Consider the following 15,245-nt stretch of genomic DNA (forward strand, 5'->3'; position numbering starts at 1 on the left):
CTAATAATATAAAAATGAGCCAGGCATGGTGGCACATGCCTGTAATCCCAGCTATTTGGGAGGCTGAGGTAGGAGAATCGCTTGAACCCGGGAGATGGAGGTTGCAGTGAGCCAAGATTGCTCCACTGCACTCCAGCCTGGGTGACAGAACGAGACTCCATGTCAAATAAATAAATAAATAAACAAACACACAAACAAACTACACTTCGCTCTTGGATGGGGATGCATTTCAAGGTAGGTAAAGTGAGGGGGGCAGGCACACAGAAGACAAGCCCCCCGTCTCCAGGGATCTCATGACAGCCCTGCTAGAGGCACTTCAGGGGCCCCACTGGGCACCTCTCACACCAATGTTGGGGACACAGCCAAGACAGGCCCCAGTACTTGGGACCTCAGAGACACAGAGGACGAGGGAGGCGCCCCGAAGGCAGGGCACCGGGCACCAGGCGACAGGAGTTGACTGGGAGCTGGTGGCTGCCAGGGCGTGACCATCTTACCCAGCATGCCTTGCGAGTGCCAGGTGTACTCGTACCAGGTCTTGACGCGGTTCTGCACGGACTTGGGGATCTTGTAGAAGTTCATGTACTTCACCGTGCTGTCCATGCAGCTGCGGTAGTAGGTCTGTCCCGCGGTGGCGGCCCCTACCACATCTCTCATCTGGGGGAAAGGTTATGGGAGGTCAAGGAAGCCACTGGGTCATTGGGGGTGGGCGCTATTCCATGGATTTGGGATGTGTCACTTCACACAGACCACGGGCATGTGCTCCTGGCAGGGCGTTGGGAGGGGGGTAGGCAGATGTCCTCACACAGAGAAAGTTTTACTGACGGGAAGTTCTGCCTCCAGCATGGATGTGGGGAAGAGGAAGGGAGGGAGACTGCCAGCCCCTTGGTGGCCTCAGGTCCCTGGGACCACACCATGGGGGAAAGCTCCTTGGGCTGGGCTGATTCTGGTACAATACAGTTCCTCGGTGACGGCGGCCACGTTGTCTGACTCCATGCTGGAGGAAATAGGAAGCCAGTGTGCTGTTCCTCGGGGCGGGGCCCTTCAAATATAAATTTGAGAACCTCTGACTGTCACCTCATGTCTCGACCAGAATGTAAGATGCTGCCCTGGCACACCAGAAACACCAGGGGTTTCTCCCTCGGTCTCTGAAGAAAACCATTCAGCCCAGTGCACCCAGAGGAACTGACATTTCAAATGATAATGACCTCAGAGAGGGAATAGGGCCGAGTTCACCACCACCCCCTTCACCGCGCAGGGACCAGTGCTCCAGGCTCCTGATTCTCAGTCTAGTGCTCTTTCCCAGGCTTAATCCAAAAGCAACGGGCACAGAGGGTGACATTTCTGGCAACAGTGGGAGGGGGCTCTGCAGTCAGGTGGGGTGGGAAGCTGGGCTGGTGCCCCAATACCTGTCCGATCATCACAGAGAAAGCAAAGACGCCCGTGAAATAATTCAGCAGCTGGAAGACAATTTCAAAGAGTGTCTTGGGGTCAGGCAGCCCCCCGATGGTGATGAGGGTCTTCACAGCAAAGTAGTAACAGCGAATATAACTGGAGAGAGAGGAGAAAGGGAACATGGGTCATCACAGGCCCCACTCTGCCGCCCCTGAGCAGTCTGGCTCAGACGCCTCTGATAGATGCATGTTGTGCAAAAGACAGAAACCCTTTACAGCTCATCTATGCAAGGAAAACCACCTCCTGCACGTGTAGAGCACGTTGCCGTTTGCAGAGCAGGTTCACAAATGCTATCGGGTATGGTTGTGTCTCTAGAGACATGTTGCCATCCCCATTTACAGATGTGGAAACTGAGGCTCCAGGGGATTTCCAGGAAGAGTTGGCAGGAGGCCAGACCAGGGTCTTCCAACTCCTAATGACCGCGCTCCCTCAATTTTCTTCAGTGTTCCTTCAATTTTCAGTCTTTTCATTTGCCATCTGCAGCCATATTGGCTTATGAAAAGCAAAAGCAACATCAAGTTTGGACGGTATCTTGAGGATGACTTTTTCTGACCCACCCCTCCCCGGCCCATCCATTTTCCAGATAGTGAAACTGAGGCCCCCAAAGGGAAAGGGCACACCCATGGTCACTAGTTGGTAAGTACAAGAGCTGGGCGCTGTCTGCTTCTCTGAGATGTCATCCACCAGCAGTAACCCTCTGACGTCGGCTTGTGAACCTTCTGGAAGGGAGGTATGGGGGAGGGTGTCCTACTGTGTGGTAAAAGGCATAGGAAATGCCCCAAGTGCTCTAGTCTGAATGTGTCCCCCGAAATTCAGGCGTTGGAAACTTAATTCCCAATGCAGTGGTGTCAGGAGGTAGGGCCTTCAGGCGCCGTTTAGGCTGCGAGGGCTTTGCCCTCATGAATAGATTAAAGCTGTTACAAAAGGTTCTGGTGGAGGGTTTCCACTTCCTTTGGCCCTTCTGCCTTCTTCCATACGAGGACAGCATTCCTCTCCTCTAGTGGACACTGTGGCCTTCAAGACACTGTCTTGGAAGCAGAGAGCAGCCCTCACCAGATGCCAGCACCTTGATCTTGGACTTCCCAGCTTCCAGCACAGTGAAAAATAAGTTTCTGTTCTTTATAAGTTACCCAGTCTCATGTATTTTACTACAGCAGCTCAAAAGGCATGAAGACACCAAGTTTGTGTGTGATTATCACAGAGCAGCAAGGGTCCCTCTGACACCTGTCCACACCTCAGGCTGAGCCCTCCCCTGGGTCAGCAAAGGTGAGGTCAGAAGGGCCTAGAGACTGGGCAGTCCCTGCCAGCTTTCCTGCAGCAGCTATTTATGCAGTGTCCTAGATAGAACATGGGCTCTGGACCAGGCTGGCTGGGCTCAGCCATTCGGCTCAGCCACCTTCTGGCTGCATAACTTGGACAAATTTCTCTCTCTCTCTCCAAGCCTCAGTTTCCTTCTCCATAAGATGGGGATGGCAATAGAATGTCCCTTACAGAAGACCATGAAGACAAAATGAGGTGCTAGAAGAAGCCTGGCATGTGGTGGACTCTCAGCAAGGGAGCTGTCAAAGCCTTCACAACCACTGTTGCCTGCCCTGGGGAACTGAACAGATTCGCCCATATCCTCAAGAAGCTCGTGGTCCAGTGAGGGGACAGGCAGGTAACGTGCAATGCGTGCAGGAAGGAGGAAGCAGAGGTTGCTGGGAAGTGTGGTAGGGGCTCTGCCTCTGATAGCTGCGGGGCCTTGGGCAGGGCTGCGGGCCGCCCTGCACCTCCACATCACCTGTTGCCTGCAAGTTTCAGAACCCAAAACGGGCCTGTCAAGCCCCCGTCATACTGGTTCTGGCCATCAGAGGGCGCGCGAAGCAGCGTTTAGCGGGACGGAGCAGCACCCCCAACTCTGCAGACCCCTTGGCTGTCTGGGAGCTGGGTGCTTATGCCGCTGGGCCACCAACAGAGAGAGGACATAGGCACGATGTCCACAAAGCTCTGGCTTTACCCCAAACCCTTCCTAGCTGGAGGAATCTTCCAATGACATGCCACATCTTAGGGGCCTCCCTGAAGTCTCCTTGTCCTCCACGCTATTGGGTCTGTGGGGACCCTCTGTGCTTCAGGATGGGCAGAACCGGGGCAGGAGAGCACTGGGGCGGGATGCAGGGCCTAGCATTTGTAGGAGCTCGGGACCCTGAGCCCCTGGCACACAGCAAGCACTCCACAAATGTTCACTTTGTAAAAGTTGTTATTCTTCATGCTATTGGAATTTCTTAAGAATCCTCCTTCATTACTCGTACTCGGTTCACATGTTGGGGTTCCCTGCAGGACGACATTTGGGAAGGAGTATTGCTGCCAAGGAAGCGTGCCCTTCCCACTGCTGGGCAGCTCGAGCTCCTCCCGCAGAGGGCCCTGCAGAAGGAGGTCCCAGACAGCTGTCCCCCTGCCCCACCCCCGCCCTGCTCTGCTTACTCTCCCTTCCCTGAGCTGCCCAGTGACGGATGTGCCAGGCTTAGCCCCAGGGAGGAGAGTTCTTAGTTTACTGGGGCACAAGCCCCTTTGAGAATCTAGAGAAAGCCAGCTCTCTTTCCCTAGAAAAGCCAACATATGCTCAAATTTTAGCTCCAATGTCTGGGGGGTTTGTGACCCCCTAAAATCTCTATACCCCAGGTTATTAACTCCTTTCCTGCCATGCTGGCTTCCCCCTAACAATAGCCATAGCTAGGCACAGGGGCCACTGACTCCTGTTCAGGCCCAGGCTAGACATGCTACACATATTAATTTATTATTTCTCATAAGAAATCTGGATGTAAGTTACCCACATTGTGCTGTGGGAACACTGGGTCTCAGAAAGGGTAAGCTCACAGAGTTCAATTCCATGCAGAAATTGCATTCTCCCCTTTGCATAGAAAGGGGCTTCAAGTCCCCCTCTGCCTCCTTGTGATGGGTTAAATGAATAAGGAAGTGAATGAATGCATGGTTTAGCCAGGGCTCAGGAGCAGGGCTGTGAATGGGAATGGGTAACAGGGCCACTGGTGACGTGGGGAAGCATTAGATCTTGACCCCATCCCTGATATTCTCCACCCCACAGTGGCTCTCAGGGACTCCTCTCCTGCTTGCCTGGGCTGCCCTGGCCTCTGGCACATCTCTTTCGAGACAAGGTCTCACTCTGTCACCCAGGCTGGAGTGCAGCGATCTGGGCTCACTGCAACCTCCACCTCCCAGGTTCCAGAGATCTTCCCATCTCAGCCTCTTGAGTAGCTGGAATTACGAGCTTGCACCACCATGCCCAACTAAGTTTTGTATTTTTTTTGTAGAGAGGGGGTTTCGCCATATTACCTAGGCTGGTCTCGAACTTGTGAGCTCAAGCAGTCTGCCTGCCTCAGCCTCCAAAAGTGCCGGGATTACAGACATGAGCCACCAAAACCAGCCTGGGACATCTCTGTAAAGGTAAGGTGTGGCTCCCCCTCGGTGCAGGGCTCATGGCAGAGGGCGATGGCCATAGCCATGATGGCTAAGGTTGGGGCATCTATACTGCGAGGGGACGTTCTGAACAATTAACCTCTCTACAAAGCCGCCACCTTGGATGCAAGCATCCCACCTGTTCCCACTGGGAGCAAGGGCCTGGGGGTAGACGGCTGGACCACGGGCATTTTGTGTCACTAGTGGGCACAGCCCAGGGTGAGGCGGGCACCCTTCGGTGAGTAACTCCCCGCTGGACCTTTCCTTCTTCCACCTTCTCATCCTCACTATGGCTGACTGAGCGCCCACTGTGCCCAGGCACTGAGGCAGGGGCTCAGAGGCATCTACTCCTCAGTCACCTCTTTAGGGTGGGAGTCCCATTTGCAGCCCCATTTTGCAGGTGAGGGAACTGAGGCCCAGAAAAGAGAAGTGACCTGTCTCCACTGCCAGGGGGCAGCTCTAGGAGTCACACTTGGGACTCCTCATCCCTCGTCCCTCAAGCCTCCGCTCTGACTCTGCAGGCCCAGCCCCAATCCTGTGCGCATCCCTCCTGCCCACACTGCCCTCCCTCCCCTAGGTCAAGCCACCCGTTGGCCTGGAGGGTTTGCTGCTCTCTCTGACACAGCAGGGCCCCTTGCTGGCTGTCTGCTGCCTGCCCTCACTCCCAGTGCACTCTTCCATCAGCACAAGGGCTGAGCCCTCCCTCTGCTCACTCTCCTGCTTAAGGCTTTTGACAGGGCAGGGGAGAGAGTGTCGCCTTCAACACCATCCAGCCTTAATATGAGGTGCACACCTGTAACTCTAGCACTTTGGGAGGCCAATCACAGGCAGATAGCTTGAGCTCAGGAAGCCGAGACCAGCCTGGGCCACACGGCAAAACTCCATATACCCAAAAAATACAAAATTAGCTAGGTGCAGTGGCGTGTGCCTGTGGTCCCAGCTACTCGGGAGACTGAGGTGGGGGGATCACTTGAGCCCATGAGGTGTAGGTTGCAATGAGCCGAGATCATGCTGCTGTACTCCAGTCTGGGCAACAGAGAGCAAGTCCCTGTCTCAAAAAATAGTAACAATAATAATAATAATGGAGGTGGCATATATATGGGAACTCTCTCTACTTTCCAATGGACCTCTCTATAAACTTCAAACCACTTTTAAATAAATTAAGTCTGTTCATTAAAATAATTTTCTAAACTTTTTTTTCTTGCTCTCTGTTGCCCAGGCTGGAGTACAGTGGCACAATTTTGGCTCACTGCAACCTCCCCCTTCCGGGTTGCAGCGATACTTCTCCTGCTTCAGCCTCCCAAGTAGCTGGGATTACAGGCGTGCATCACCACGCCTGGCTAATTTTTATATTTTTAGTAGAGATGTGGTTTCGCCATGTCGACTAGGCTGGTCTCAAACTCTTGGCCTCAAGTGATCTGCCCACCTTGGCCTCCCAAAGTGCTGAGATTGCAAGCATGAGTCACTGTATCTGGCTAAAAAAAATTTTTTTAAATGTTAATAACTTTTGGTGACTTTTGGTGGAATCAACAGTGCTCATGCCCACCTCCCCCACTCCCTCTGGCCACCAGGTTGGCACTTTTCCTTTTCATCGAGGCAGTTAGGACTCTGTGGCCACGACACCTGGGTTCAAATCCCAGCTCTGTAACTCATGAACCGTGTAACCTTGGGAACTCCCATCTGCTACCTCAGCTGTAAAATGGGGATGGGGCAGTACTATCTGATGTGATGGTTGTGAATTACTGTGTTCAGTGCTTTAAGCAGGGCTGGCACAAAATAGGTATCCTACAAGCATTGCTGCTATTATCATCATCATTGTCACCATCATCACCATTGTAAACCAAAAATAAATTATAAGGCCCCCAACCATTGGAACGGACCCCTCCTCTTGGCCAAGGGCTTTCCCGAGTTACCTGAAAACCTAATTCAGGCCATGAAGGAAGAGGGGGTCGGACACGCCTCATTGTACCCCTCCAGCGTTAACATCAACACAGACCTTAAGTCTGGTAAGAAACATCACAGTCTCTTTTCTCTAAAGCCCGCTATTTAGAGGCTTCATCTGCATGAAAATACCTAGTCACCACAACCCCTTATCATAACCCAGACATTTCTTTCTACTGATAACTCTTTCAACCAATTGCCAAGCAGGGAATTTTTATTTATTATTGTTATGATTATTTTGAGACAGAGTCTTGCTCTGTCACCCAGGCTGGAGTGTAATGGCACAATTTCATCTCACCACAACCTCCACCTCCCGGGTTCAAGTGATTCTTGTGCCTCAGCCTCCCGAATAACTGAGACTACAGGCGCTGCCACCACGCCTGGCTAATTTTTGTATTTTTAGTACAGATGGGATTTCGCTGTGTTGGCCAGGTTGGTCTCGAACTCCTGACCTCAGGTGATCTGCCCGCCTCGACCTCCCAAAGTGTTGGGATTACAGGCGTGAGCCACCAAGCCCGGCCTTTTTTTTTTTTTTTTTTTTCCCAAGCAGAGACTTTTTAAATCTACCTATGACCTGGAAGCCACTCCTCCCTTTGAGTTGTCCCACCCTTCCAGATCTAACCAATATAAACCTTACATGTATTGACTGATGTATCCTCTCCCCCTAAAATGTATAAAAGCAAGCTGCACCCCAACCACCTTGGGCACATGTCATCAGGAACCCCTGAGGCTGTACCACGGGCGTGTCCTTAACTTTGGCAAAATAAACTTTCTAAATTGATTGAAACTTGTGCCAGATACTTTTTGGTTCACATGTCATCATCATCCCTTTGGCAAGTCTCATAATGGATGGTGGCTCTCTGATTGGCAAGTGGGTCTCACCTCATTCGCCAGCACCTCCATGGTAGCAGTGCCTGGGGAGCTGTGCTGGGGAGTATTCTCTGGCCTCATTCCCTCTTGGCCGTGCCCAGGGAAGCAGGAGTAGATGCACAAATACAGCGTATTTGCACACCCTAATAGACTTCGGATGCAGAAAGGATCCAAGCAAGTCTTGTTCACACCAGTACCTCCGGCCTGACACATGCAGGTGCTCAGGAAACCTTAGCTTGGGGAAGACGTGGTAACCTGGCTCTTTTTCTATTTTTATTTTTTGAGATGGAGTTTTGCTCTTGTTGTCCAGGCTGGAATGCAATGGCACGATCTCAGCTCATTGCAACCTCCGCCTCCTGGGTTCAAGAGATTCTCCTGCCTCAGCCTTCCCAGTAGCTGGGATTACAGGTGTGCATCACCACACCTAGCTAATTTTTATATTTTTAGTAGAGATGGGGTTTTACCATGTTGGCCAGGCTGGTCTCTAACTCCTGATATCAGGTGATCCGCCTGCCTCGGCCTCCCAAAGTGCTGGGGTTAAAGGTGTGAGCCACCACACCCGGCCCAAGATGTGGCTCTTGAGCCTTGTCATGCCAGTGATTGCTTAGGAGCAAAGTGGCCTTGGCAATACAGCAGCAATAAGACTCCTTCCTGGAGTCTCTGTGCTGCGAATTATAAAGAACAGGAAGGTCACCCAGGCATGGCCCCAGGGGGAGGACTGTGGCTCACCTGTTTCCCACGCCATCGTAAACCCAGTGAGTGGAGCCGAGGCCCTGATAGGCCGATGCCCAGTAATAAAGACAGGAATTCAAATGCAGGCTGTAGAGAAGGTAGGCTGTGGTCCTGATGACCCTGCAGAAGGAACGCAGCGCATGAACACAGCGGCGGAAGGGGGAGGTGAGGGATAGACACCTGGACAGTGAGAGCCAACCCATGGCTGGGCTGGCCCGACTGGATGCTTTGTTGAGATTGCACCAGTTAGGAAGGGTGGTGCTTGAATGGGGCGTTGTCACGACCTGGGGCTAGGATCGGCACAGAGGTAGCAGAGCTGACTGTGCACTGGGGGATGGAGGGGCCAGAGGGGAAATGTGTGTGTGTGGAGGAGCAGGGAGGGACTGATGTGTGCAGAGGAGTTGAGTTGAAGATGGGGCCATGTCGCCCCAGGAGAGATGTGGACAGGAGCCTTGCTCCCTAGCATGGCCTGGCTGGTCTTGCACCTCATGCTCAGACATCTGTGAAACAGCCACCGCCACCTTACCCCTGCTCCCATTCTGTTAGAGCTGGCTGGGGGCTCCAGTTCCCTGAGCTGAGGCCAAAATGAGGCCTGGTTCACTGCAATGCTGGTAAGCCCCTCGTGTCAGCTGATGTGCACCCTCATCACAATGAGGGGCATCGGATATTCCTGGTTCTCTAAATAACAAACATTTCTCTGGGAAAGAGGAGGCGGGACCAGGAAGATGCCTGGCTTCCAGTGGAGACGGGGCCTGGAGGTCAGTGGGGGTAGACAATGTCTTGCTGTCTGTTCTAGGTGCAAACTTCCTGTGTTTTGTGTGTGTGTGTGTGTGCATTGTGTGTCATTTGTGTCGTGTGTGCATTGTGTGTTGTGTGTGCACTGCATGTGTTGTGTGTTGTGTGTGTTTGTGTGTTGTTTTGTGTTATATCTCTGTTGTGTGTGTGTTGTGCACGTATGTATGTGTTGTGTGTTGTGTGTGTGCATTGTGTGTTGGGTGTGTGTATGTTGAATGTTGTGTGTGCGTGTATGTGTGTATGTTGTGTGTGTGTTGTGTGTCGTGTGTGTGTTGTGTGTGTGTCATCTGTGTTGTGTGTGTATTGCGTGTGTTGTGTGTTTGTGAGTGTCGTGTGTGTGCATGCATGCACATGCAGGGGGAGTCTCACCTGTACACGTAGGCTTTGCTGAGGATGGATTCCAGGCGGCTGTTAAACTCGAAGAAGGCCATGTACTGGAGGGAGAGGAGGGCGTGAGAGCAGCCCACCGGCCACAGGTAGCATGCTGCTCCCACGCCCACGGGCGCCGGGACTCAGGGCTCTTCCTGCAGCCCCCAGGAGGGAACAGGACGGTGAGCATTCAATATCAGAAGTCCTCAGCCCCTTGACGGGTAGGGGCCAGAAACTCCATTTAGGAATCTGAAGAAAGTCATAGCCCGTCTTCCCTTGGAAATGACATGTAATCTTGTTCTCACAATTTGCATATAATTTCAGGGGACTCCTGGACCCTCTGAACCCTATCATGAGACTTTTAGGGGTACATGCATCCAGGTTAAAGCTGCTGTTTTTAATGTTTCTTATAAAGAAAACAATTTAATAAAGAGACAGCATCCCTAACACCCCACTCTTATATCCTTCAAAGGTTTATTTATAAGAATAAAAGTATATTAATAACTACTTTTCTTTATTGAGCACCTATTATATGACTGGCATATGCCTTTTTGTTTTGTTTTGTTTTTTCAGAGACAGAGTCTCACTCTGTCACTCAGGCTGGAGTGCAGTGGTGCAATCATAGATAACTGCAGCCTCGAACTTCTGGGCTCAAGCGATTTTTCAGCCTCAGCCTCCTAAGTAGCTGGGACTACAGGCACACATCAACACTCTTGGGTAATTTTTAAATTTTTTGTAGAGACAGGGTCTCACTGTGTTACCCAGGTTGGTCTCACATTTCTAGGCTCAAGTGATCCTCCTGCCTCAGCCTCTTAAAGTGCTGGTATTACAAGCATGAGCCGCCACACCCAGCCAGCACATACATTTATATACATTACCTTATTCCTTATTTACATATGAAGTATGTATTATCATTCTCCTTTGACAGAAATTGGTGCTCAGGGAAGTCCAGTAACTTGTCCAAAGCACACAGCTGGTATGTGAGAGAGTCAGCATTCCAACCCAGGCCAGACTCAGAGCTGCAAGCTCTCTCCTTATGCTATACCACCTCTAGATCTTTGGATTTATTTTTTGATATTTGAAAACAGTATTTATGAAGATTCTCTAAGGGATATTCCAGTTATCATCCATGTGTTCATTCTAATTCCAGCCACAGTTTAAACTGGAGGCAGAAAGAACAGGGGCTTGGATGGCTCACTCAAAGAGTTTTGTCCACTGAACGGTGTTCAATGTTAGGCCTGTGAGTTTTGCCCCCTCACTGGGGCTACCATGTGAACCAAGGTATGGATCTCACCTCTGCGTCTGGGGTGAAACTTGGCCTGTGGACCCAACCTTCCTCACTCTGATGTTTGGCTCTAAAGCAACCTCTGCAGCCCCTGGGAGGCTGGTATGTGTCAAATAAGAATGGTGCCAATTCCACTTTCCCCCTTCCTCTTGGCAGCCAGGAAGCTCAGAGGCAGCTTCCATGCTCGATTCCACATAGGTGTGCTTTCTTCTCATCAGGGCACTTGCACGCCCCCTAGTTTTCTCTGCCCTGTTTCTCTGGGTTGTTCATGTTATTGCATTTGCATTTTTTGTAAATTCCCTCAGTACTGTTTTCAGAAAAAGGCACCAGTCTTCATTTCAGGAGAGAGATGAATGTGATTGGTTGGCCATCAAAATCCATTTGGGGGATCCTGAATGCTCTGAGTGGCTATCCACCCTGATCACGTGACAGGACCATGGCCAGCTGTGGCAGCCAGACCATCCTGGAGACTTTCGCTCTGCCCAGTGAGTGCCAGAAGGAATGGCTGGAATGACACTGAGGCCTGGCCAGTGATGAAACGGGTGTCTGGCTGTGCATTCAAATCCATCCCTGGCACTTCCTTGCTCCTGCGACCTAGGGCAAGTCCCCCAGTCTCTCCAAGCACCAATGTCCCCATCTTTTAGACAGAGACCATCATAAAGCAGAAGATCCCCTCTTGAGAGTCTCTATAATCACTGAGAGCATAAACAGTGGAGACGGATGACCTGCATTCATATCTGGGCTCCACTGCCTCCTGGCTGTGTGACTTTGGGCAAATTAATTAACCTCTCTGTGCCCCAGTCCTTCATTTGTAAAATGCTGGCAATAATACTACCTAACATGCAGCACCACAGAAGCACTAGCAAATTGTAATGAACTTTCCACTAAGACACACGTGGAATAAATGCATCTCCCCTCGGGCCATCCCTTGAGGAACTCCCCTCCCCAGTGCTGCTGGGGGCAGACACGAAGATGCCAGTGTCGGTGCAGAGCAGGGATGAGCTGAAGGCCTGGGGTGGTGGGCCCAGCAGTCCTACCTTTAAACAGCGGGGCAGGCGGAGGAGGGGGTTCACACCGACTTTCAAATAGAGAAAATCCAAGGGCAGGAGGCTGAGCAGGTCCATCTGAAATCCCAATGGGACACCATGGGGGTAAAACGGATGACTCCAGGGTGGAAGGTGAGGGGAGTGAGAGGCGGAGTCTCTCCCTTCCATGGAAAGGTGAGGTCAGAATGCCCCAGTAGAGCTTAAAACTAGAGGGCAGAAGGTGTCCCACCAACAAGCCCTTGTTTGGCTTCAAAGCCCGTGTTGCCAGCCCCAAGGGCAGCTTCATTATCCCCGATAGTGGCTGCTGTGCCATACAGTAAGGGGCGGGAGTGGTACAGACACAATGAAAGGTGCCTTCTGGCCAGGCACGGTGGCTTATGCCTGTAATCCCAGCAGTTTGGGAGGCCAAGGCAGGCAGATCACTTGATGTCAGGAGTTCGAGACCAGACTGCCCAACATGGTGAAACCCTCTCTTCTAAAAATACAAAAATTAGCTGGGTGTGGTGATGCACACTTGTAATCCCAGCTACTAGGGAGGCTGAGGCAGGAGGAGTGCTTGAACGAGGAGGCAGAGGTTGCAGTGAGCCGAGATCACACCACTGAACTCCAGCCTGGGAGACAGAGTTAGACCCTGTCTCAAAAAAAAAAAAGAAAAGAAAAGAAAAGAAAAAGAAGAAAGATAACTTCTGGGGGCTACCCAGCCTGTGCTGGTCTCCTGGGGCTTGTGGTTTGGAGGACACTCCCACAGGGACCAGCATCCCTCCGTGTGGCAGAAACCACATCTCATGAACCCCCCAGGCACCAAGGGCCCTCTGAGGCACCCCCTTCTGAAACCCCGCAGATGCTAAAACTTGCATGCCCGGCACACACCTTGAAGCGGCGAGACTTCAGGTAGTTATTTCGCATGTCCTTTTTGTCCGTCTGAAAGAAAGGGAATAATGATGGTGAAATGACCTTACAGCTTAATCTCTGACCCTGTGGAGCAATTGTGAAACTTCCCCAAGAACCCCACCCTCAAACGAGCATAACAGCCCAAGGACCATCTGAGCCTTAGTGAAAGCCTTGAGTTTTATGGGTGGAGAGGCCCGGCCCCCAGGGAGGAGGGATTTGTTCTGGTCACCCAGCTAGATCCTGATTTCTTGGGTGGAAAGCAAGGACATTAAGCTTATCCTTTCTGCCCATTGGTCTTACCTGGACCATTTGCACATCTGTTTACTAAGGAATTGGTAACCACTCTGATCAGGCCAGAAAAGAGGTTCTCCAAGGAAATCTCTTTACTTTTTACTTTACTCTCTTTAAATCTCTCCAAGGAAAATTGTATAGAGGCAAAACCTGAGCTCGTCTGCACACAGCAAAACAGGCACTGCCGGGGTGGAATTTTGGAAAGTGACCCACACTGGGAGACAGGGACTGTGTCTCCTGTTCCTGAGAAGTCACAGTCAGGGCCTCAGTTTCCTCCCTGGTAAGGCAGGGGTGGTGCACGGGGCTGGACCAGAGGCCAGGGTCTCAAATTGGCCCAAGTAGGAGAGCATCAGTGTGTTTTTGCAGGACCCCTGGGAGAAGTCAACTGCCAGTGGATACCTGTGCTGAGCGCCCTGCATGCATCGTTTCAACCAATCCTCATGGCAACACTGCGAGGTGGAAGCTATTACTAGCCCCATTCTACAGATGAGGAAACAGAGGCGATTCAGCTAGTTGTGGTGGAAGTGGGATTCAAACCAGGTACATCCTCACTAAAGACCATTCCCTGGACCACTTCTCTATCTTTGATTCCGTCAAGTGGTCCAGGAACTATTTCACCTGTGAGCAATATCTGATGTGCGTAATTTGAACGTATCAAAGGCATGCAAAATAAACAACCATGCTATTGAACAAGCACAGCAGCCGTTCTTGAGATTTCCTTATTCACTTATTTTGTCATCTATGACAGCATCAGGGGTCAGTGCCCTGAAGGCTCTGGCTGAGCGGTCTGCCCCCGGTCACCCCAACACCACCTGCCTGTGACTCACAATGATGTCCCCGCCTCTGACAAACTGCAGGCGTGTCTGGAACACGGTGATGTCCAGGAAGTAGATGAGGTCGCATAGGTAATCCATCAGCAGCCAGAGGTGGATGTTGTCCGGGGTCTGGTAGGGGAAGGCCCAGCGCACGGGAATCAGCCAACAGTTCCAATTCCAGGCCATCACCACGAAGAACAGCCATAGGACATACATCAGGTCTGTGGGGAAGATGGACGGGGACGCTAGAGCATCAGCCAGGCAAGGCTCTTCACCAGTTGGATCAGGTGGGGTTTTGTTCTTTCTACTCCTTCAACTACTACATGTGGCACTTTTGTAAGAGTGTGTGTGTATATATATATATATATATATATATATATATATACACACACACACACACATACACACACACACAACTCTCTGCTTTAGGAGCCAGGCACAGTGGCTCATGTCTGTAATCCCAGCACTTTGGGAGGCCTAGGTGGGAGGATTGCTTGAGCCCAGGAGTTTAAGACCAGCCTGGACAACATAGCAAGACCCCCATCTCTACTTTAAAAAAAAAACAACTATCTGTTTTAAAAATAAATTACTGCTAATCCCTAATAAATCAGAGTACTCTCAGGAGGGACTATGCTGGTATTATAAGATAATAGGCAGCCAACTGGAAAACCCATTTGCTTTTATTCTTCTTTAATTTTTTCCCAAAATGTATTTTCTTCCTCAGTAAATACAGAATAGTAAATAATGCATGAAGGATGGACAGATAAATGGACAGACAGGTGAATGCATGGATGGATGGATGGATGGATGGATGGATGGATGAATAGATGGGTATTCCAGATCATCTGGTTATTTATTTATTTATTTATTTATTTATTTACTATTTTTGTAGAGATGAGGACTCACTATGTTGCCCAGGCTGATCTTGAACTCCTGGGCTCAAGCAATTCTTTCACTACAGCCTCTCACAGTGCTGGGATTACAGGTGTGAGCCAATGTACCCAGCCCACCAGGTTATTTAAAGAATCCAGTGGACACCAGGGTTGAAGTCCTGCCCCCCAAATGTGTGACCTTGAGAAAGTCCCTCTCTGGCACCTGCCCTCTTCTGAGAAATCACAGGAAAAGGTCAGATAAGAAAGGCAGGGAGCCCTCTGTAAACTCTAAAGTGCTATGCACATATGAAGTGGGTTATTTCTGAGGAATATGAAGTGGGCTTAAAGGGAAGCAAGAGGAATTCACATTCCTGCTCTTTTTCTGTTCAGAGCAGGAGCTCTAGGAAAAGGCCAGCACGACCAGAGTGAAAAAGGA

The 15,245-nt window shown here is 50.9% G+C and overlaps 1 protein-coding gene across 1 annotated transcript in view; it reads right to left on the bottom strand.

Annotated features, from left to right (window-relative positions):
- Window positions 1-15,245, bottom strand: part of CNGB1 (cyclic nucleotide gated channel subunit beta 1) — a 96,911-nt gene that overhangs the window by 23,583 nt on the left and 58,083 nt on the right. Inside the window, exons 22-28 of the mRNA XM_055100784.2 lie at window positions 13,950-14,158; window positions 12,811-12,861; window positions 11,932-12,018; window positions 9,610-9,674; window positions 8,443-8,565; window positions 1,407-1,548; window positions 495-654 (exon numbers count right to left, since the gene is read on the bottom strand). Of these exons, the coding sequence (XP_054956759.2) occupies window positions 495-654; window positions 1,407-1,548; window positions 8,443-8,565; window positions 9,610-9,674; window positions 11,932-12,018; window positions 12,811-12,861; window positions 13,950-14,158 (837 nt within the window). The remainder of the gene's footprint in view (window positions 1-494; window positions 655-1,406; window positions 1,549-8,442; window positions 8,566-9,609; window positions 9,675-11,931; window positions 12,019-12,810; window positions 12,862-13,949; window positions 14,159-15,245) is intronic.

The sequence above is a fragment of the Pan paniscus genome, chromosome 18, assembly GCF_029289425.2.
Source record: "Pan paniscus chromosome 18, NHGRI_mPanPan1-v2.0_pri, whole genome shotgun sequence".
Lineage (NCBI taxonomy): Eukaryota > Metazoa > Chordata > Mammalia > Primates > Hominidae > Pan > Pan paniscus.